This window comes from Oncorhynchus tshawytscha, linkage group LG06 (assembly GCF_018296145.1).
Source record: "Oncorhynchus tshawytscha isolate Ot180627B linkage group LG06, Otsh_v2.0, whole genome shotgun sequence".
Taxonomy (NCBI): domain Eukaryota; kingdom Metazoa; phylum Chordata; class Actinopteri; order Salmoniformes; family Salmonidae; genus Oncorhynchus; species Oncorhynchus tshawytscha.
The window spans coordinates 18,482,661-18,506,722 of NC_056434.1; the positions used below are offsets into that span (position 1 = coordinate 18,482,661).

The 24,062-nt window shown below is 42.5% G+C and overlaps 2 protein-coding genes across 3 annotated transcripts in view; one reads left to right on the top strand and one right to left on the bottom strand.

Annotated features, from left to right (window-relative positions):
• Positions 1-1,994: 1,994 nt before the first annotated feature.
• On the bottom strand, positions 1,995-20,767 carry LOC112252184 (caytaxin). Of its 2 annotated transcripts, XM_024423199.2 has the most exons (13): positions 20,083-20,767; positions 17,921-18,010; positions 11,579-11,637; positions 9,935-10,186; positions 9,421-9,594; positions 8,619-8,721; positions 8,222-8,353; positions 7,757-7,843; positions 7,537-7,635; positions 7,162-7,197; positions 5,324-5,407; positions 4,718-4,782; positions 1,995-4,182 (listed from the first exon to the last, which is right to left on the bottom strand). In XM_024423199.2, coding segments are annotated over exons 1-12 (1,152 nt in total). In that variant the 5' UTR covers positions 20,085-20,767; the 3' UTR covers positions 1,995-4,182; positions 4,718-4,748. The 2 variants fall into 2 exon arrangements, with proteins under 2 accessions (XP_024278967.1, XP_024278968.1); XM_024423200.1 differs by lacking the exons at positions 17,921-18,010; positions 20,083-20,767 and adding an exon at positions 15,534-15,743.
• Positions 20,768-21,852: 1,085 nt separating this feature from the next.
• Positions 21,853-24,062, top strand: part of LOC112252185 (zinc finger RNA-binding protein) — a 30,836-nt gene continuing 28,626 nt past the window's right edge. Inside the window, 1 exon segment of the mRNA XM_042323048.1 lies at positions 21,853-21,975. Coding sequence (XP_042178982.1) covers positions 21,923-21,975 — 53 coding nt within the window. The 5' untranslated portion in view covers positions 21,853-21,922.

Sequence of the window (24,062 nt, forward strand, 5' to 3'; positions counted from 1 at the left end):
CACACTCACTAAATATATAATTACATTAATTCCCCAATGAATGGCGTTGTGGCACTAAGTGATGGTTGTATGGGGACTTTGTTTATGGCTCTATCACTTCCTAAATGTCAAAGGAACTGAACTGACAAGGAATGAAAGCATAAACAAAAAAATTACCAAATATAGTTATTACACCTTAATAAGTTTTTTTTATTTTTACTATTTTTTACATTGTAGAATAATAGTGAAGACATCCAAACTATGAAATAACACGTATGGAATCATGTAGTAACCAAAAAAGTGTTAAACAAATCCAAATGTATTATATATTTGAGATTCTTCCCTTTGCCTTGATGACAGCTTTGCACACTCTTGGCATTCTCTCCGTCAGCTTCATGAGGAGTGTTTTTCCAACAGTCTTGAAGTAGTTCCCACATATGCTGAGCACTTGCTGGCTGCTTTTCCTTCACTCTGCGGTCCAACTCATCCCAAACCATCTCAATTGGGTTGAGGTCGTGTGATTGTGGAAGCCAGGTCATCTGATGCAGCACTCCATCATTCTACTTCTTGGTCAAATAGCCCTTACACAACGAGGAGGTGTGTTGGGTCATTGTCCTGTTGAAAAACAAATGATAGTCCCACTAAGCCCAAACCGGATGGGATGGCATATCAATGCAGAATGCTGTGGGAGCCATGCTGGTTAAGTGTGCCTTGAATTCTAAATACATCACTGACAGTGTTACCAGCAAGGCACCATCACACCTCCTCCTCCATGCTTCATGGTGGGAACCACACACACAGAGATCCACCGTTAATCTACTCTGCGTCTCACAAAGACACAGTGGTTGGAAACAAAAATCTCAAATTTGGACTCATCAGACCAAAGGACAGACTTCCACAAGTCGAATGTCCATTGCTCGTGTCAAAAGTTTGGACACACCTAGTCATTCCAGAGTTTTTCTTTATTTTTACTATTTTTCTACATTGTAGAATACTAGTGAAGACATCAAAACTATGGAACAACACATATAGAATAATGTAGTAACCAAAAAAGTGTTAAACAAATCAAAATATATTTCATATTTGAGATTCTTCAAACTAGCCACCCTTTGCCTTGATGACAGCTTTGCACACTCTTGGCATTCTCTCAACCAGCTTCAACTGGAATGCACTTCCAACAGTCTTGAAGGAGTTCCCACCAAAGGGTGGCTACTTTGAATAATCTAAAATGTAAAATATAATTAGATTTATTTAACACTTTTTTGGTTTCATAGTTTTGATGTCTTCAATATTATTCTACAGTATATAAAATAGTAAAAATAAAGAAAAACCCTTGAATGAGTAGAAGTCCAAACATTTGACAGGTACTGTGAATCAAAACATTCAGAACAAAATGTATTGTACCAGTCTTTCATGTAGAAAAAATTCTGTATTCCATTCTCCACATATGATAGCCTACCAAGGCCATTGCATATGCGTTAGTTCAAAACACCACAATACTTCTCACTACTATGAGTAAACAGATACAGTATTTGTGTTGCGAGTCATACGTGACTGCAATTGTTTTGATAGGACAATGTAATTGGCTGCACATGTCATTTGCTGAAGGCCATTCTTAATTTAGATCCATGTGTGTGACTGACCAGTGACCAACTCTGCCTCTGTCACTAATACAGCTGAGCTGATGTAACTGTCCTTTTTTTTTTAAACAGAGCCGGGAGGCTCATGTGATACTCGTTAGAGTGGATGTAGATGTGTGTGTCACGACTGTGTATTAATAGCTTCATTTGAACCCCAACAAGCACCTGTTCGGGAAGTCCAGCATTGCTTCAAGTCAACTCAGTGAACACCTGGACACCCTTACTTTTATGGTAATGCAAATGTAACTGTAATTTTCTCAACAAGTTCGATTCAAGTGAAAGCTATCCATACATTCTGAATGTGTGAAAGATATTCATTACAGCAATTTGTCAATTAGAAATTGAAGAATACAGGTCACAGAGAGATTGTTGGGTGGAACAGTTAATTTTTTTATTTACATGGAAGAATTTACCATCACAATCTAAAGAACAAGGCTAATCTTTGATCCCCATTTTAAGCTTTGCATTTTTTATTTTAAATAAACTACATACAGTATGCTAGCAGACAAATTACCCACTGATCTCTTTCAAATCATCCAGTGTAATAACATATTGTGCTTTTAAAGACTGAAAATATGATTCATATCCTTTTTTGGATGCTCAAGGGTTGCTATCCATGGAGAACATTTACCAAAACAAAATACACTACTGTCAACAAAATCAGTTTACTACCAATGACTTGGAAAAAGTCCCAGTAGTCAACTAAGTGTTAAGAGAATATATTTTTACGTTCCACATCATAGTTTTCTGTGTAGAATTTGGTTGAAAGATAGATAGGCACTCAGAAGAACTGACATTCCTTAGAAAAGGGCACAATCCCCAGCAACATTGGGAGACTACAGAAGAACTCCTGCAATTATGTGCCTTGTTTAGGCCTACCTTTTGGTGGGATAGGTATTTCAAAGGCAAAATAAACGTTCCAGTGTTCGGAATGTTTCGTAAACTTTTCTGAAGACATTTTCTTACTCTGTCCTTTGAATATCGGTAACCTCTAGTCCAGCCCATGATCAGCTGCACAATACCAGTCCACAGAAAATGTCTATCTTCAATTTTACATGAATCAATGTACAGTAACATTTTGAAGGTGGATGGCTTTTCAGAAACATCTAGACATTTCTCATCATCATACTTGCTATAGAGGTGCATGCCTAGACAGGTAACCAAAAATGCATGAAATTGTACATACTAAATGCACAAAAATGTCAACAGCACACAAAAATCCATCTTGAGTTACATACAGTATTAGGAAGCCAACCTGTCCCCAAATATACACAGATAGATTCTATGCTAACCATTTAATGACAATCAAATTCAATAGTGCAAAACAACACTTACATTACACTGGCAAAACATCATGTATGTAATTCTTACAAAAATAAAAACTCTAACACTACCTCCCCTTTACCATCCATTAGGTGAGTATCCAATAGAAGATTTACAGCTAGTCTATTGTCTTATAGGACATCTGAAGGGACATTACAGGCTGGCAACATGTTGACATGCTTTGACTGTACCAAAAACAAAGCACAATGGAAAAATTATGTGATTAAATCACAACATGAATGACTAAAGTAATTTAAACGAAATGCTGTCCTCTTGAAAAAACAGCAAATATCTTGTTGGTCTTACTTTCAGTGTGCCTTCATATTCATGTACAGACATAATTTGTGCGGCACTTCAGAATGTAAGGTACATGGGTTGGTTGGGTACTGAATGATCCCCAGATCAATCTAGGAATATGGAACAATGGCATCAAAATGATTCATGCAACGCAGCAGATTAAAAATAAGGCCTGTTTTAGGAGACATTATGAGGCAAAAACAAAGCAAAGGTGAAGGCATCTGATGTCTCGCAAAGCCTTCTGGTCTACACAAGGAGTAGCATTGCGCTAATGGGTGAAAGATAGTTTATTATGCCACAGCATACACCATTGCTGAGCTCTCTGGGAAGCATTGCTTGACTCTCTCTTCTTCTCCTCTTTGATCATATCCTCCTCTCAGCATACACTACATCCTCAAGTCTAGCCTACCATGGTCCCCGCAAGAGCCTCCAACACATCAAACAGGTCTGGTTACCAGCCTGCCTGCTACTGACAGCTTACACCAGTTACAATATGTCCTGTGGAACATTTTCTTCAATATTCTTGTACGTTTTCCTTACATCTTGACTAATGCAAAGGGATTTCACTGTCACACTGGTATCTATATTTGAAATGGATACAAAACTCATGGTGGGAACCTGGGGGTTCAAAAGTAACTGCCTCAAGCAGTCGTAAAAATTAAGTAACATATGCAGTTGTACAGTCTTTGTAACAGCGAGAGTACCTGTTGGGACTTTGCCTTCCTTGGAATGTCCTGATGTAATCAGTTGCAACCTAAGATCTTCAGAGGAGTGTGTGTGTGTGTGTGTGTGCTGGGGGTCAGGTCGGTTCACATCACGATGGAAAAATCATTATTCTTTCTTCAGCTTGATATTGATAAATTAGGAAGTATTCTTAGATTTGTTGGCCTTCCTCTTGCTTCTTATAAAACATTGTATTCATGCTCCAAACTTCTTTCAGCAACTGCACAGATTAAAAAAGACACTGTCATTAAGAAGGAGGCTAATGATTTAAACAACTTGTACAAGAACACACTTTTCAACACGGCAGACTGAGCAGTTCATTCAATACAGCTGGCCTTATTGAAAAATGAATGGGGCTGCAACATGCATGACCCCTTAACCCCTGAAAGTCCCATGATGACACAGTGAGACACACACACTCTTCACACGTCCACTCATTAGACTTGGCTGTATGCACTTGATAGGTCATTCCTTTATAATAGCATTGTGGGCTGACAGGGTCTGATTCTTAAAAAACTGAGCAAGTGGACATTACATAACAGTAGACGTTCAAATGGTGCTGGTGGTTAACATCTGTTTAAGTGGTTTAACGACCACAGAATTATATCTTAGAACTAATTTAACAGGATTTCTATGAGCCTGGCTCCTGCCAAAGGCTGCCAGTGGATACTATATGCACAATATGCAGTGTATTTATGAATGCAGTGCCACCTTGTGGTCCCTATGAGAGAAGCAGTGGAGTGTTATGTATTTACCATGAGATGAACATAGAGGAAGAGGTCCTTTTCAGATTCCTTGCTCTGCGATCATTGACTTGGGCCTGCAAATCACATGACTATGAATAAACATGTCTCTGTAACATTGTTTCCCCATCATTCCCTTCTATATTGCTAGTGACAGGAAATATTGCTTGACCATATGGACATGTTGACTACTGCTTGGTCTATACCAGGGATCTCCAACCTTGGTCCCGGAGAGTTACTGGGTATCCAGACTGAAGAGGGAGTTAAAGGTCCCTGGTCTATACGATATTATAAACTGGGAGGTTCAAGCCCTGAATGCTGATTGGCTGACAGCCGTGATATATCAGACCATATACCACGGGTATGACAAAACCTTTATTTTTACTGCTCTAATTACGTTGGTAACCAGTTTATAATAGCAATAAGGCCACTCAGGGGTTTGTGGTATATGGCCAATATAACATGACTAAGGGTTGTATCCAGGCACTCCACTTTGCGTCCTGCATAAGTACAGCCCTTAGCTGTGGTATATTGGCCATATACCACACCCCCTCCTCCCTTATTGCTTAATTTGGCTATCACACACAGGCCATTGTAGTGCAACTGTCTACTCCCTACCTCTCTGCCTTGGCTGAAGAAGACTCCTGTGGGTTTGCCTGGTGCTGATGTTGCTGCTCCTGCTGCCGCTGTTCCTGCTCCATCCTGTTCAGGCAGAGGGACACAATACAGATGTAGGATCTTCATTTGATCACCCTGGAGGAAATTTAAAACTTGTAGTGTATTTGAGGTTTAAAAAGGCTTCTGATGTTTGTAATTTACACTTAGACATGTCAGACATGATTTTCCCCGACAGAAATGTCCATTAAAATAACAGCAAATTGATCAGAAATACAGTGTAGACATTGATAATATAGTAAATGACTATTGTAGCTGGAAACAGCTGATTTTTTATAGAATATCTACATAGGCATACAGAGGTCCATTATCAGCAACCATCACTTCTGTGTTCCAATGGCACATTGTGTTAGCTAATCCAAGTTTATCATTTTAAAAGGCTAATTGAAAACCCTTTTGCAATTATGTTAGCACAGCTGAAAACTGTTGTACTGATTAGTGTTAAAACCTCTTACGAATAAGCCCCTTTAAAAAAAAAATTTGGGCCTAAAATGACAAATCTAACTGCCTGTAGCTCAGACCCTGAAGCAAGGTTATGCATATTCTTGGTACCATTTGAAAGGAAACACTTTTAAGTTTAGGGAAATGTGAAAGGAATGTTGTAGAATATAAAACAATAGATCTGGTAAATGATAATACAAATAAATGTATTTGTATTTTTTTTGTACCATCTTTTAAATGCAGGAGAAAGGCCATAATGTACTATTATTCCAGCCCAGGTGCAATTTAGATTTTGGCCACCAGATGGCATCAGTGTGTATGCAACGTTTTAGACTGATCCAATGAACCATTGCATTTATGTTCAAATTGTTGTATCAAGACTGCCCAAATGTGCCTAATTTGTTGATTAAACACCAGTCTCAACGTCAACAGTGAAGAGGCGACTCTGGGATGCTGGCCTTCTAGGAAAAGTTGCAAAGAAAAAGTCATATCTCAGACTGGCCAATAAAAATAAAATATTAAAATGGGCAAAAGAACACTGGACAAAGGAACTCTGCCTATAAGACCAGCATCCCGGAGTCGCCTCTTCACTGGTGACGTTGAGACTAGTGTTTTGGGGGTATTATTTAATGAAGCTGCCAGTTGAGGACTTGTGAGGCGTCTGTTTCTCAAACTAGACATTCCAATGTTCTTGTCCTCTTGCTCAGTTGTGCACCGGGGCCTCCCACTCCTCTTTCTATTCTGGTTACAGACAGTTTGCGCTGTTCTGTGAAGGGAGTAGTACACAGCGTTGTATGAGATCTTCAGTTTCTTGGCAATTACTCGCATGGAATAGCCTTCATTTCTCAGAACAAGAATAGACTGACGAGTTTCAGAAGAAAGGTCTTTGTTTCTGGCCATTTTGAGCCTGTAATCGAACCCACAAATGCTGATGCTCCAGATACTCAACTAGTCTCTAAAGGGGGCCAGTTTTATTGCTTCTTTAAATAGCACAACAGTTTTCAGCTGTGCTAACATAATTGCAAAAGGGTTTTCTAATGATCAATCAGCCTTTTAAAATGATAGACTTGGATTAGCTAACACAACGTGCCATTGGAACACAGGAGTGATGGTTGTTGATGATGGGCCTCTGTACGCCTATGTAGATATTCCATAAAAACATCTGCCATTTCCAGCTACAATAGTCATTTACAACATTAACAATGTTTACACTGTATTTCTGATCAATTTGATGTTATTTTAACAGACAAAAAATGTGCTTTTCTTTCAAAAACAAGGATATTTCTAAGTGACGCCAAACTTTTGAACGGTAGTGTAAATCAGATGTAAATGTATTTTACCTTTCTCTCCGAGCCTTGATCCTCTCCTCCTCAAATCTATAAAAAGAAAGAAAAATCATACGATTCCTATTCCTATCCAAGTCCTTTTCAAGTTGTAATACAGAACCTATCTTAAATGTAGTCCTTGGCTGAGAATAACATAATTAACATATCAATTCCCATTTGAAAAACTTTGATATTTAAATGTCTTCTTCTATGACTTCTTTACTGCCTCAAAGTCTCTGCCAGGCATCCACGTCTTTTCACTGAAGGAATAATTATTTTCTTGCAAGTTTACATCATTTATTAGTCTACTCCAGCAAAATTGTAAATCACTGCAAGTCTGTGAATGATGGTGGGAGTCAGTTACTAACCATGATGGTTGATGATACTTACTGCATTACACATTCTGGGACCTGCACATGTTCCATGGGGACAATCTCTGCCAGCTCATCCAGACTGTGTACATACTGGATCTTATTCATAAACTTCACACTGCAAATAACAACAGGATACAGCAACAACAAGTTATATTTATGTTTTGTGTACAGCTATAAATTGTCAGTGACGATATGTATACTATAACTGTGTTATTAATGTGTCGTTGTGTTGTCACCTGATGAAGGGCCTGGATATGGCCAGCACAGTGCGGATGAACCAGGTGGGGTGGGCAATGACCAGAGACTTCAGGTTCTTCCTGAGCCTACAGAGACAACAGATTTAAGCAGTTACATTTTAGTAATTTAGCAGATGCTCTTATCCAGAGCAATTATGGTTCAGTGTCTTGCTCAAGGGCACATCTAAATGTTTTTCACCTAGACGGCTCAGGGATTTGAACCAGCAACCTTTTGTTTACTGGCCCAACGCTCTTAAACGCTAGGTTACCTGCCGGCAGTTGAAATAAGGAAATACAGCTTAGTATGAGTGAATCCCTTTCCCATTGACTGCCAGTAGCGCCATTAACTTTTCTTAAACTCAGTTGATATTTATGTCATGCACGTCCATCCTATGTCAACAGCATGAACGATCGAATTAAAAAAGCTGTTGTTCAGTAGTTAGTATAAAATATAAATATCCTTACCTCCTATCAATCATCTGATAGCATTTCTTTAGCCATCCTATGCCTGGCATCTTGCCCCGCGGTGTGGCTCCATTCATGTAGATGATCAAATAGTCCTCAGCCACCAGCATTTCTAGGCTGCTAACCACATACCTGAGATGGCAATGTGGAAGGGAAAAATATTGAGGTTCATTTTATTGCTGCCATTGCAAGCACTAATGAAATCTCAATCAGGTTATATTGTCTGGCAGCGTAAATGTTCAATCCAACATTCCTACATGATGTATGACATGCTCTCTCTGAAGAATGTTTTTTTTATGATAGCATTTTGTGCATGATAACCTAGTTTCAAATATCACTACATAGCAAGGCTTTCTGATGGGTGCAACGTCATATTTTTAATAACACAGTTACTCACAGGAAGAGGTTTTCCATGATGTAGTGGTAATCTGCACAGCTGCTGTCGGGCAGGTAACAGGCTGAGAACACTATGATGGCATTCAGACCCTCACCATAGTAACCTGCAGGAGGAGAGTAGAGCCTGTTAGTTCATTCTGTTGGTGTCACTATGTTGGATGCACAGCCATTTACAGATGTAAACTCAGTTTGAGATTTAATAATTGGCACCATGTTGGCAGAGAAAGTTCATAGACAATTAAATGTTAATGAGTTTAACTATGTCGAATCGAATTGCAAAAATCACTGAAGCTGGAGACTCATATCTCCCTCTCTAACTTTAAGCACCAGTTGTCAGAGCAACTCACAGATCACTGCAACTGTACATAGCCCATCTGTAAATAGCCCATCCAACTACCTCCTCCCCATACTGTTTTTTTTGTTGTTGCTCCTTTGCACCCCAGTATCTCTGCTTGCACATTCATCTTCTGCACATCTATCACTCCAGTGTTCAATTGCGAAATTGTAATTATTTAGCCACTATGGCCTATTTTTTGCCTTACCTCCCTTGTCTTACCTCATTTGCACACACTGTATATATACTTTTCTATTGTGTTATTGACTGTATGTTTGTTTATTCCATGTGTAACTTTGTGTTGTTGTTTGTGTCGCACTGCTTTGCTTTATCTTGGCCAGGTCACAGTTGTAAATGAGAACTTGTTCTCAACTGGCCTACCTGGTTAAATAAAAGTGAAATAAAAAATAAAATAAATACGTATACAGTATCTATGGCTCTGGCTGGATGCTGTTGGCTGGATACTGACCCCCATGGGTGATGACGCGGAGATACGGCCTGATGACCTGCATGTCGATACGGTGCTCCTGCTCCCCGATTATCACGGTCCTCCACAGGCGCCCGTTACCCCCCGTCCCATCAGCACAGTCTTCCTCCACTCCGTCACCAGGCCCCGCTTTGGCAATGGCCACCGGGGTATCATCTGGACATACATAGTGGAAAGTTGAAAGGTGTTTATGCTACAATGTGAAGCTAATGTATTTGTATGAGTGAGACAACATTTATTTATTTTATGTCATCCACTTTTGTATTTCTCTTCAGTATCTTAGCTTTTTTGCTGTTTGGCTGTGGACATAAACATTAGTGTACTATGCAGCTATTTATCTACCAGAAGTGGGTGCCAGACCGTGCCAGACTACATTTAGCCAAATAACAGGTTGTCTAAAGCAGAAAGACTGGCACCCAGGCTACCAGGCTGGCAACCAGGGCTGAAGGCTGATACCAGGGCTACCATTAATCCATGCCCCATGAGCCCTACTCACCTTCCCACTCCAGCTCATTGCCATTGGTGATGAACTCCAGAGAGTCGTTGTCGTCGGGGGTGTCGATGTCGTCGACATTGATGTCCAGGTCGTCGGGCGTATCCAGGAAGTCGTCAGACAGCATGGAACCCTCGCTGTGGTCCAGGGACAGGTTGATATCCGGGGCCACTAACGTACGGCGCTTGCGATGAGTGGACACTACTCCACCTCCGCCACCTCCACTTGCACTAACATTCAGAGAGTTGGGGGGAGCTGCGGCAGAGGAGGTGAGACTCATTAGTAACTGGTAGTGTACACACATAACATCCAGTTGAATTCACAGTTGCAGGGTTTATGAAGTAGCATGTGAAAAAAAGGGTTTAAAGCATCAGTGTGTGAGGCAAGGCTTATTGTCATAAAGTATTTTTTTATTTTTTTTAACAATATATTTAGTGGCCTTTTTAACAATATAACAATCATCAGCAAAATATGACAATTGGATAATACATGTTATTCATAAAGTAATACTACTGAAGTTACTTACACTGTATGCAGAAAAGTATGTGGACACCCCGTAAAATTAGTGGATTCCCCTATTTCAGCCACACCCGTTGCTGACAGATGTATAAAATCGAGCACACAGCTATGGAATGTCCATTAACAAACATTGGCAGTTGAATGGCTTTACTGAAGAGCTCACTGACTTTCAACGTGGCACTATCATAGGATGCTACCTTTCCAACATGTCAGTTCTTCAAATTTCTGGCCTGCTAGAGCTGCCCTGGTCAACTTTAAGTGGAAATATCTAGGAGCAAGAATGGCTCAGCCGTGAAGTGGTAGGCCACACAATATCACAGAACAGGAGCGCCGTGTGCTGAAGCGCGTAGTGCATAAAAATCGTCTGTCCTCAGTCGCAACACTCACTTAGCTTCAACAACTGTCTTAATTTTGCTTTGGTAGCAGCTAATGGGGATCCATAATAAATACAAATACAAATCTGCCAGTCCAACCAACGAATCTGGGTTTGGCGGATGCCAGGAGTAAGCTACCTGCCCAATGCATAGTGCCAACTGTAAGGTTTGGTGGAGGAGGATGAATGGTCCGGGGCTGTTTTTGCATGGTTCGGGCTAGGCCCCTTAACTCCAATGAAGAAAAATCTTAACACAAGAGCATACAATGACCTTCTGGACGATTCTGTACTTCCAACTTTGTGGCAACAGTTTGGGGAAGGCCCTTTTACTGTTTCAGCATGACAATGGCCCCGTGCACAAACTGAGGTAGATACAGAAATGGTTTGTTGAGATCGATGTGGAAGAACTTGACTGGCCTGCACAGAGCCCTGACCTCAACCACAGTGAACACCTTTGGGATTAATTGGAACGCCGACTGCGAGCCAGGCCTAATCGTCCAACATCAGTGCCCAACCTCACGAATGCTCTTGTGGCTGAATGGAAGCAAGTCCCCGCAGCAATGTTCCAACATCTAGTGGAAAGCCTTCCAAGAAGACTGGAGGCGGTTACAGCAACAAAGGGGGGACCTCCATATTAATGCCCATGATTTTGGAATGAGACGTTCGACGAGCAGTTGTCCGCATACTTTTGGCCATGTAGTGTAAGTTAATTGAGGTACTTAATGCCAGTCACATAGTCTTTTAAAGTTACTCACAGGCTTTGTCATCGGTGAGACCACAGGAAGACTCCATGTCACCGTCTTCAGGAAGTGGTCTGAAAAATCAACACAGTGGCACAGCATTCTGTCAGAGCCACAGCCACACACAATAGCATGACATGACTGAACCCTAAAGCCAGCCAGTCAGACTTGATTCAAATAAACCAAACCCCAAATAGTCCTGGAAGCACACTAGTACAGTATCACATCATTGCAGATGGTGCAAAATTAACATATGCCAGCAACCTATTGCTCACCTAATACCTTTTTTGCACTGTTGGTTAAAGCCTGTAAGTAAACATTTCATTGTAAAGTCTACACCTGTTGTATTCGTCGCACGTGACAAATAAACTTTGATTTGATTTGGTTTGAATCATGTCAGTGGGGTTGTCAGTGATCTGGCTCAGCACCACAAAGGGAGCACAGAGAGAGAGGCTGGATGGTTATTAGCATCTCCCCAGGGAGCTCTTTAGATGATAGCACTGCCATGTTGAGAGGAGGGAGGGAGAGGCGGTGGTATGTCAAAACCCCCTGTTCTCTGTACAGGGAGGCAGACACACTGTTAGGTTACCCCTTAACACGAGGTGTAATTTCCCTTGTCACCTATTGTAATGTGAAACAAAGTGAAGGAGGAGGGGAATCAAGGGTATAACAGGGAGAAACAACAACTTCAACCAAATACCAAGAGGCACAGAGGAAATATAAGGTATTGTCACGCCCTGGTCTTAGTATTTTGTGTTTTCTTTCTTTATTTGGTCAGGCCAGGGTGTGACATGGGTTTATTTTGTGGTGTGTTTGTGTATTGGGGTTTTTTCGTAGGTTTTGGGATTGTGGCTTAGTGGGGTGTTCTAGCAAAGTCTATATGGTTGCCTGAGGCGGTTCTCAATCAGAGGCAGGTGATTCTCGTTGTCTCTGATTGGGAACCATATTTAGGCAGCCATATTCTTTGAGTGTTTCGTGGGTGATTGTTCCTGTCTTTGTGTTAGTTGTCACAAGATAGGCTGTATAGGTTTTCACGTTCCGTTTGTTGTTTTTGTATTGTCGTGTTTATTCGTCATTAAACATGTATCGTATTAACCACGCTGCATTTTGGTCCGACTCTCTTTCAACGGAGAAAAACCGTAACAGAATCACCCACCACAGGACCAAGCGGCGTGGTGACAGGCAGCGACAGCAGGAGCAGCGAAAAGAGGAATGGACATGGGAAGACGTTTTGGATGGCAAGGGTTGTTACACTTGGGAGGAGATACTGGCTGGAAGAGATCGCCTCCCATGGGAACAGGTGGAGTCACTTAGGAGAGCAGAGGCAGCCGGAGATAGGAGCCGGCGATACGAGGGAACACGGTTGGCAAGGAAGCCCGAGAGTCAGCCCCAAAAATGTATCGGGGGGGGGGGGCTCAGGGAGAGTGTGGCAGAGTCAGGGTTCAGACCTGAGCCAACTCCCCCTATTTATTGTGAGGAGCAGCGATCACAGGACTTCTGGACTTGGGAGGAGATATTGGACGGAAAAGGACCCTGGGCACAGCCTGGAGAATATCGCCACCCCAAAGATGAACTGGAGGCGGCGAAAGCGGAGAGGCGCTGGTATGAAGAGGCAGCACGGCGACGCGGATGGAAGCCCGCGAGTCAGCCCCAAAAATGTATTGGGGGGGGGCTCACAGGGAGTATGGCTACGCCAGGTAGGAGACCTGTGCTAACTTCCTGTGCTTACCGGGGGGCTAAAGAGACCGGGCAGGCACCGTGTTATGCTATGGAGTGCACGGTGTCTCCAGTGCGGGTGCATAGCCCGGTGCGGTACATACCAGCTCTTCGTATTGGCCGGGCTAGAGTGGGCATCGAGCCAGATAAGGTTGGGCAGGCTCGGTGCTCAAGAGCTCCAGTGCGCCTGCACGGTCCGGTCTATCCAGTGCCACCTCCACACACCGGTCTATCCAGTGCCACCTCCACACACCAGTCCTCCGGTGGCAGCTCCCCGCACCAGGCTTCCTGTGCGTGTCCTCGGCCCAGTACCACCAGTGCCAGCACCACGCACCAGGCCTTCAGTGCGCCTCGCCTGTTCAGCGCTGCCAGAGCCTTTCTCCTCTCCAGCGCTGTCGGAGTCTCCCGCCTGTTTAGCGCTGCCAGAGCCTTCCTCCTCTCCAGCGCTGCCGGAGTCTCCCGCCTGTTTAGCGCTGCCAGAGCCTTCCTCCTCTCCAGCGCTGCCGGAGTCTCCTGCCTGTTCAGCGCAACCAGAGCTGCTAATCTGCATGGAGAAGCCAGAGCTGCCAGTCTGCATGGAGCAGCCAGAGCTGCCAGTCTGCATGGAGCAGCCAGAGCTGCCAGTCTGCATGGAGCAGCCAGAGCTGCCTGTCTGCATGGAGCAGCCAGAGCTGCCTGTCTGCATGGAGCAGCCAGAGCTGCCTGTCTGCATGGAGCAGCCAGAGCTGCCTGTCTGCATGGAGCAGCCAGAGCAGCTAGAGCTACCTGTCTGCATGGAGCAGCCAGAGCAGCTAGAGCTGCCAGTCAGCCAGGATCTGCCAGTCAGCCAGGATTTTCCAGATCCGCCATTCAGCCAGGATCCACCATTCAGCCAGGATCCGCCATTCAGCCAGGATCCGCCAGTCAACCAGGATCTGCCGGAACCGCCAGTCAGCCAGGATCTGCCAGAACCACCAGCTAGCCAGGATCTGCCAGAGCCAACTACCTTCCTCTCAGTACTGGGCTTCCTCTCAGTACTGGGCTTCCCCTCAGTGCCGAGCTTCCCCTCAGTGCCGAGCTTCCCCTCAGTGCCGAGCTACCCCTCAGTGCCGAGCTACCCATCAGTGCCGAGCTACCCCTCAGTCCCGAGCTTCCCCTCAGTCCCGAGCTTCCCCTCAGTGCCGAGCTACCCCTCAGTCCCGAGCTACCCCTCAGTCCCGAGCTTCCTCTCAGTCCCGAGCTTCCCCTCAGTCCCGAGCTTCTACCTCAGTCCCGAGCTGCCCCTCAGTCCAGTGGGGTCCTTGGTGAGGGTTATTAGGCCAAGGTCGGCGGCGAGGTTCGCCAATCAAAGGACGCGTTACAGGGGGACTAAGACTTGGTTGGAGTGGGGTCCACGTGCCGAGCCGGAGCCGCCGTGGACAGACGCCCACCCGGACCCTCCCCTATGGGTTTAAGTGTGCGGCCGGGAGTCCGCACCTTGGGGGGGGGGGGTTCTGTCACGCCCTGGTCTTAGTATTTTGTGTTTTATTTATTTATTTGGTCAGGCCAGGGTGTGACATGAGTTTATTTTGTGGTGTGTTTGTGTATTGGGGTTTTTTCGTAGGTTTTGGGATTGTGGCTTAGTGGGGTGTTTTAGCAAAGTCTATGGTTGCCTGAGGTGGTTCTCAATCAGAGGCAGGTGATTCTCGTTGTCTCTGATTGGGAACCATATTTAGGCAGCCATATTCTTTGAGTGTTTCGTGGGTGATTGTTCCTGTCTTTGTGTTAGTTGTCACAAGATAGGCTGTATAGGTTTTCACATTTCGTTTGTTTTTGTATTGTCGTGTTTATTCGTCATTAAACATGTATCGTATTAACCACGCTGCATTTTGGTCCGACTCTCTTTCAACGGAGGAAAACCGTAACAGGTATACAGTTCCACTTTGCTTTGCTGCATAAGCCTAAGGTATCCTTTCTTCCTAACATCCCAGGGTGAACAGAAAGTCCAGAACAGAGTGTTGCCAAAACAACATGACTGGCAATAACAAATGACAAGAGCATCCGTTACACTGCATGGTGTCCGACCTAGTGTCCCTGAAGACAGACTACTGCTATCACTACTGACAAGCTCCCATTGTTCAATAACCATTTTCCTACATAAAATGAAATCCATGAAGATTAAATTAAATAGGATTGATATCTAACAAAGGGTATTATAATCCGAAATGTCAAGCGGTCAGGCCATATTCTTCTCCTAAGAAGACGAGGGCTGAAATAACATATCATAAGAGCTTACCTTATGAAAAAGGAGAAGGATGATTTCAAAGATGATCCAGGCAAATAATTGACTTCACAACCCTAGATCCTATATTATTATGCATTTCCTTATCTCAGTCGATTATAGCGAGCCTCAGGCACATCATCCTTCAGAGCTGCTGCTTTTCTCTTCCTCCTCTTCCCTAAAGCTGACTTGCCACCATTTTCCTGGTGATGCTGTGTTTTTGACTCCTGGCTGCATCACATGACATAGCCCACTGCCATTTAATGAGAGCTGCTCCCTGCCTCCACTCCCTCAGATGGAAACCTGGACTCAGGGGTAGACGCAACATAGTAAATGTAAATCCGGGACACTCCAATTAGTCTGATATGTTACTTTCATATGGAACTGTATGTATTAATTTGTGGATGTCCATCATTGATTTCGTATGATATGTAATGACTTTCAAATCGTATGATATGTTATGAATTGCAATTCATACAATATTTTCCAAATTGCAATTCATACAATATGTTATGAATTTGCAAATGTTATTATATGTTACAATATCCAAGTTGTTGTGGCTAACATTAGTTAGGTGGCTAGATAACTAATACTAATGGTAGCTAGGTGGCTAATGTTAGCTAGGCTAGGGATTAGGGTTACTGGTTAAGGTTAGGAGTTAGATTAAATGGTTAAGGTTAGGGTTAGGGGAAGGTTAGCTAGCACACTAAGTAGTTGCAAAGTAGCTAATTAGCTAAAATGCTCAAGTTGTCTGTGATTAGATTTGAACACTTAACCTTTGGGTTTCTAGACGTTTGCGTTATACATCCACCCCAAACAAACACCCTACTTTTGTTTTTGCTTTTAGTAACCTTCTGTCTTATGTAACATACCAATTGTAACATATCGTACTAATTTGTGTGTCCTGGATTTACTTTTACTATATTACGTCTAGTCTATGTGACCAGGCTGCAGATCGAGAGAGAAAGGATGCTGCCTGGTGTCAGGATGCTCGCTCTCTCTCTCTCTCTCTCTCTCTCTCTCTCTCTCTCTCTCTCGCACTCTCACTCTTTCACTCTTTCACTCTCACGCCTACAGAGCAAGTATCTGATCTCCGTACACCTCATAGGGACAATAAAGGGACATATCACACCTAAATCAAGTTCTCTTCGTAAATCTTCAGTTATTGGGGGCCAATTAATCTTTATCAATGCAGTGTTTGTCAATGTTTAAGGCACATACTATTGTGATATAGCTATTGTAATTTCAGAGAAGGTTGATTTCAGTAGATGGGGGTATCTGCTGGGTATCCCAGTCTATAATTAGACCAGCTGCACGGGGCTAGCCCACTGGGAAATCCTCAAGCACATTTTGCTGAAGCTGATCATAGTAATTCATCAACAAACATCACTGCAAACATGAGTCATTGTCATCTACCAGTTGTGATGAAATGCCATCCACCCATCACATCTCCTCAGTACTGATGCCCAGGTGATAAAAAAAGTAAACACAATGCTGAATGCTGATTGGCTGACACAAAATAACTTATTTACTGTTCTAATTACCTTGGTAACCAGTTTATGTAAGGGATAGTCAACGAGGGGCTATGTGTTCTGTGGAAAATAATGAACAACGTGGAAGGTGTGTTCCCCGACCTTCCATGGTGTTGCATTATTTTCCAGAGAACACATAGCACCCCGAGTTGATTGTCCCTTTTATACTGTAGCTATAATTGAACATATTTGCCACTAGAAATGTTATAATTTGCCAGTGGAAATGTGTTCAACATCCCTGAAGGACTGTAGCTAGCAAGTTTACTAGATAGCTACAGTAGTTGCCGTGGTAACCAAACAAATCAACTTGCTAGTTTAGCTAACCAAACCATCCGTCCTAGCTTGCCATTATGAAAATCTACAATGCAAATAATGTTTTCAATTAAACTTTTGCTTTCAAAAGCAACTCAAATATAGAACATGTAAGAATGAACTATAGCCATTGAATTCTACCTGAAAATATGCTGTGCATTATAGGGAAATAATGCATGCTCTAGAATGCGCTTCAAGCCAATCAGAAACAAGTATTGAACAATGCCATGACAACAAATAGCAATAAGGCACCAGCAATAAGACACCGGTTTGTGGTATATGGCCAATATACCACGGCTAAGGGCTGTTTCCAGGCACGCCGCGTTGCATCATTTCTAAGAACAGCCCTTAGCCGTGGTATATTGGCTATATACCACACCCCCTCAGGCCTTATTGCTTAATTGTAATCTTTGTGGTTACACTTTAGGCTATGTATACTGTTACATACTGTTGGATTACTGCTGTAAGTACAATGTAACGGTGAGTTATTACAATACTTGACACACAGTAATAAGTACCCTGTAAAGTACAGCATTATCAATGTCATCTGACACCCACCTGGGAAAGTCATCATCCTGCCACTCGTCTTTATACTCCATGTTATCCATTCTTACAGTCGCCTCATTCCATGGAGGGGAGGAGAGGGGCCTGTGGCACACAGTGACAGACCATGCATAATTAACTAACCAACAATAATCAATCAATCACTTGTTACAATGGAGCACTTTGAGCTTTGGAAAAGTGCTACATCACAATTATAATGATCACTGATCACCATCACTACTATTATTATATTATCAAACTACCTCAAACCAAATCAAAACAATCCTCAGGTATGAAGTGCAAGTGGCAACTTCAATAAGCCCATGTTTTGTGTAACACAGATAATTCCTCCGTTATAAGACATTATAAGGCAATAATGAGTTTGTACAAAAGGAACAATGGTACAGTTATTAGGATTTTTATTTCATTTATCGGTATTTATGATTTCAATTGAGAGGCTTAATCTAGGCCACGGGGCGTTTATCCCTCTATGTACCATGTGAGGAACATGTGACTCAGGTTCCCTTGCAGCTTCACTCAAAGTCAATCACAATGAAGGAATTTCCTAGGTGGAATCCAAGAGTCCAGGAGAAATCAACTCTGAATCCCTCCTCCTCAGCTACTAATCCTCAGCCCAGTTGCCAACTTTTTGATGTGTTCAGGTTTATCCTGTCTGTCTGCCACTAGTTCAAATAGACAGTGACAGGCCTACAGCGTAATAATACTGCCTACAGGTAGCTCAAGCTGTGTTAACATCATGTTAATTAGTGCACCGTAGTGTAATCACTGACATTCTGTTTTTAAGGGAAATTTGTAAGTGTAACGTAGGTTTCAGTTTTCATTAGCATCATCCACGGTGTTGAATAAGAATGAGGCAATGTAATGTTATTAAGAGTCAGATACACAGTATAATTACTGCTGAGGTTGTATGGTTCATTGCATTAGAATGGGACCAATGTTGTTTAATGGAATTGAAGTCCTCCTCTCTTTGTACCTCTTCACTCATGTAGAAAATCAACAAAGGGGTGTACTGGGGGTGTACTGAGTGACATACAGTAAGTTCCCTAGGTCAGCTGTGGACATATTTATAGAAACATATTCACTGACGGAGGGCCCCTTAAGTACAGTACCGATCTGTGGGTAAGTGGCAACACTTACTCTGAGAATTCACACAACACAAATACAGAACAAATAAATGAGATAACACTACGATTTGTAAGGCAATGTCCTACACACATCACAATGTTTCAATGATTGTTTACATCATGTTGTTGTCCGGCAATACTTTCAAATGCATTGTAAGATGTACTATGTTTTTATAATGTCTTTGTAAAATCATATTAATTGTCAAAGATAGAGGAGTGGTTAGGTAGGTCAGGCTCTATATATATAATGTATACATCTACACCATACACACTCTCAGAGGCTATAGGGAAGTGTCCTTTATATCCAAGGGCATAGCAGAATACCCCAGCCATAACCCACAAAACATGTCACTTCGATTGAGTGTGCAACCGTGAGCCTTATTGTGTGGCCAGAATAATTTGCATACCCTCCTACACCCAACTGTCTGTGCCTAGTGAAGTAATACAGTATCCTATCCACACAAATGAAAAGAGAGCTGGCATGTTATCACGATGGAGGGAAGAAGAAAAACAAACTAGCATGAGAGGTGCTCAAAGTAATCAATTGCCCGCATCTTTCATTTATAAAACACTATGGATTGTTTTGTGCCCTCACTATAATGTCCATGCATAAATATTTATAGGATCCTAATACTTTAAGGTAGGACACTGACAATGAAATGATGGTACTACTTCTCTGGAGGGCATACAAATGGAGGCTATGCCTGTAGGCAGGAAGGGTATTCAGTATTCTGCCAGGCATTTGAGTAAATGAAGAGGAATTGTAGTAGTGTGCAGTATGCACCTGCAAGGAAAATGCAAGACAGAATACAATGGAAACATTCCTCTTTTACATTTAATCCTACTGAGTTGATAGACAATGGTTTTCATGAGCTACTATACATTTACCACACACGCACGCACGCACGCACGCACGCACGCACGCACGCACGCACGCACACACACACACACACACACTGTACAAGGAGTCTGTAATAAAGAGGGTAGAGGAAGAACGCAAGGGCATCTGGTCTGAGCGGCCGTAGTACTCACATGGGCAATAAGAGATCCTTTGAATCTCTTCCTTCCGTCTGTCTGTGCGTCCCTGTGCGTCCACCCTCCTTACTCACTGATGTAAAGATTGGACAGCTAGGAATTGTAATCCTCCAGACCAGGGTTGATGCATGGGTCTAGTGAGGCGCCCCCCTCTCTCTACATCCCCTGTGTCAAGGCAGCAGCAGGTGTCTGAAGACAGGGGGCAGCTCTGTTCCCTAAAACCCCCTGGCCACCTCTGTTGGGGAAGGAGAATGTGAAAGAGACTGGCCGTGAAGACTGAAGTGACAGGCTCCTTTAGAGTTCCACTCAACCCTTTAAATTGAAGGCATCAATGCTGGTATCATTTTGACTGTTTCTGGTTGTCTATTCTGCCCATGTAATTCTATTTATACTCTAAATCCTTTTGTGATAATCCCTCCTCTCTCCATCCCATAATAGCTATTTCATCTGTGCCAATTCCTCTTCAGCAGTTATACTGTACTATCCTCTCTGCTCATGTTGGTTTATTCCAGTCCATACTGGGATACTCCTCCTTTTCCTATCTGCCTGTTTATTCTAAAAACACCACAAATATATCAAGTCTCTCTTTGTGTTTTTACTCCATGAGCTGCTGTGAATGGTCCTCTATGCCGACTGTTCCCTGGCAACAGCATCTCTCTCTCTCTCTCTCTACACGCAACACATCACCTTCCCATCCCCTACCCATACACTCACTTATTCAGTCTCACTCTCTCACTTCAGTTCTCTCCACCAATCATATTCCCCTTTCATCCACAGATTTCTCACCCGGCTGCTTATGCTCCACCCATTCTTGTCCTTCCTTCTCCCCTTTTTATGCCCAGCTGCAGTACTGGACTTTCCCTCTATGGAGCTTTCTGCCCTAGGCAGCAGTGGTGGTGGGAGGTCATAAGGTCTATATGTGGCACTTGTCTGACCCTTAATACACACTTCGTTCACCACTAGTTTAGTTGCATCAGTATGGACTCTGCACAGCTTGTAGATTTTAAACAGAATAGACTATAAATGTTCAGAAGCTATATAGGCCTATACGGATTGAAACTGATTTAAACTAAAACTCATTTGCTCTACACAGTGCACTGATGGGCTACCAACACAACATTTCACCATTCTATTTAGGATGGATATTTGCATGATTCTTACCTCTATACTTCTAATAGCCTACATTTTGCACTTGGTTACGCAAACCACCCGATCTCAGTCGCAGAAGCTACTGTTGGCTACACGCATACCGGTTTATTATTGCAACAATGTATCGAGAAACTGAGACTGTTAGAACAGAATTTCATGCAAACAGAGTAGGCTACACATATATAGCTATAGTTTTAAATTGTGAAATACATTGTCCCAGCGCATCTAGAGTTAAAATGGCAATCTGCAGTTGTTACATCCATTATTTTAGCTTAATTATATATACCCGTCGATTTCTTGAATAACTTCTAATGCCTCATGAGTTTAGTTCAACTGTCGTACCCTATCGCAACCCAAAATATATGCTTGTTTTACTCCAATGTTTGTAAACAATGTAAATGTAAAAAACCACAATGGCCTCAAATAATGGTAAAAACTATAATGTTTATATAATAGAGTTATTGCATCCACAGCTCTGTCTATTAATTTGAGAGTGGTTCCATTTCTCCAGGCCCATCCCTCTATTTCTCCAGGCCCATCCCTCAAATCAAAACAGAGGCGGGAGCTTTGCTTTGTTATTGTTTTAACTGCGAATTGCTCCTTTAAATGTCGAAGCATGCGCGCGATTGTAGATGACGGACACGTGACAGAAAGTCTGTCCCGGACTCCCAGTACAGTAGATTCCAAGATGGCTGCAAGCAATTATTATGGATTCACGCATGGTGCCGGTCCTCAGTACAGGTAATTACATCGATTCTGGGTATGGGTAGCATGCACTCATCTCGAGTCGTCGTCCCGTCTTATTGCGACGAGTAGCTATGCCTCATTGCTTGTGCGATATTGCAAGCTCGAGGCCTTGGGAGTTCATTGCAATGGATATGCTAGCGAAATAAGGTAGCCAGGCAAGCAGGTTCCAGTCTTACCCGGCTAAGGAGCGCTTTCTTCGCACTTGGAATAGAATGAAACCTCAAACTGTCTCATTTAATATGCCAAATATTAGTTATAGCGTTAGCTTGCTTACATTATTTGTGTAACAATCAGAAACAACCAGTATCTTACTTTGGCATAATGGCTAGCTATCTTTTTCTCTAGCGGCAGGGACGCACGAATTAGCTGAAAGCAAGTTTCTGGTCAGTTTGATCCTTTTGAAACTATCTACCTGTCACGTTTTGGGCAAAGTGAATTTGCTGAAAACTTGAGCCACTTTCAGTTGCCAAACGATGCAGATATAAATACCATGAATAGAGCCGACAGATCGGATGTAATCCATACTTAATAAAACATTGATCAAATACAAACCGACTGTTTCCTTCTTGAGATTCAATTGACACATGAGCTGAATAGCCGATTTAGAGTAGCAACAATGAGGAAACAGTCGATTGAATTAACATCTTATTAATAATATGGATTTCAGCAAACAGTTATGCAACAACAGAGGACAAACAGGTAACGTTACACAGTAAAGGTTTAAGAATTTACATTTAAGTATAGACGCATAGCAACTCAAAGGAGTCGAAGGTTCAGGTAAACTCAACTTTTAGATGAGTTGAGGTACTTGGCAACTTCAAAATAAATTAGTCACCAGTCTATAATAATGTTGCCAACTTATTTTACCGTTAGAACTAGGGATTCACGATATATCGGCAAACATTTGGGGCGGTTACAACGTTGGACTAGTAACCGAAAGGTTGCAAGATCGAATCCCCGAGGTGACAAGGTAAAAATCTGTCCTTCTGCCCCTGAATAAGGCAGTTAACCCACTGTTCCTAGGCCGACATTGGAAATAAGAATTTGTTCTTAACTGACTTGCCTAGTTAAATAAAGGCAAAAAATATATTTGTCCTATATTAGCTAAAAATACCAACAAAGGTATCGGCCGATGTCTAGTTTAACGTCCGATGTGCAAAACCGATGTCAAAGCTGACGTGCATACCTATATAACGAAGGTACATGATGTAATGACTCCACGTAAAATTTTGCGCTATACATGCAAACAGCTTTTCTAAACTATTTTATTTATTTTTAATTCACCTTTAATTAACCAGGTAGGCTAGTTGAGAACAAGTTCTCATTTACAACTGTGACCTGGCCAAGATAAAACATAGCAGTGTGAACAGACAACAACACAGAGTTACACATGGAGTAAACAATAAACAAGTCAATAACACAGTAGGAAAGAAAAAAAAGAGTCTATATACATTGTGTGCATGAGGAGGTAGGCAAATAATTACAATTTTGCAGATTAACACTGGAGTGATAAATGATCAGATGGTCATGTGCAGGTAGAGATACTGGTGTGCGAAAGAGCAGAAAAGTAAATAAATATAAACAGTATGGGGATGAGGTAGGTAAATTGGGTGGGCTATTTACCAATGGACTATGTACAGCTGCAGCGATAGCAGATATTTGAAGTTGGTGAGGGAGATAAGTCTCCAACTTCAGCGATTTTTGCAATTCGTTCCAGTCACAGGCAGCAGAGAACTGGAAGAAAAGGCGGCCAAATGAGGTGTTGGCTTTAGGGATGATCAGTGAGATACACCTGCTGGAGCGCGTGCTACGGGTGGGTGTTGCCATCGTGACCAGTGAACTGAGATAAGGCGGAGCTTTACCTAGCATGGACTTGTAGATGACCTGGAGCCAGTGGGTCTGGCGATGAATATGTAGCGAGGGCCAGCCGACTAGAGCATACAGGTCGCAGTGGTGGGTGGTATAAGGTGCTTTAGTAACAAAACAGATGGCACTGTGATAAACTGCATCCAGTTTGCTGAGTAGAGTATTGGAAGCTATTTTGTAGATGACATCGCCGAAGTCGAGGATCGGTACGATAG

Excerpts from the sequence above, each read along its gene's own strand:
- LOC112252184 (XM_024423199.2), bottom strand. Across the intron at positions 11,638-17,920 it reads CAGGATGATGACTTTCCCAG|ACCACTTCCTGAAGACGGTG; the intron begins GTGGGTGTCAGA and ends TTGATTTTTCAG. Across the intron at positions 10,187-11,578 it reads TCTCACCGATGACAAAGCCT|CTCCCCCCAACTCTCTGAAT; the intron begins GTGAGTAACTTT and ends CCTCTGCCGCAG.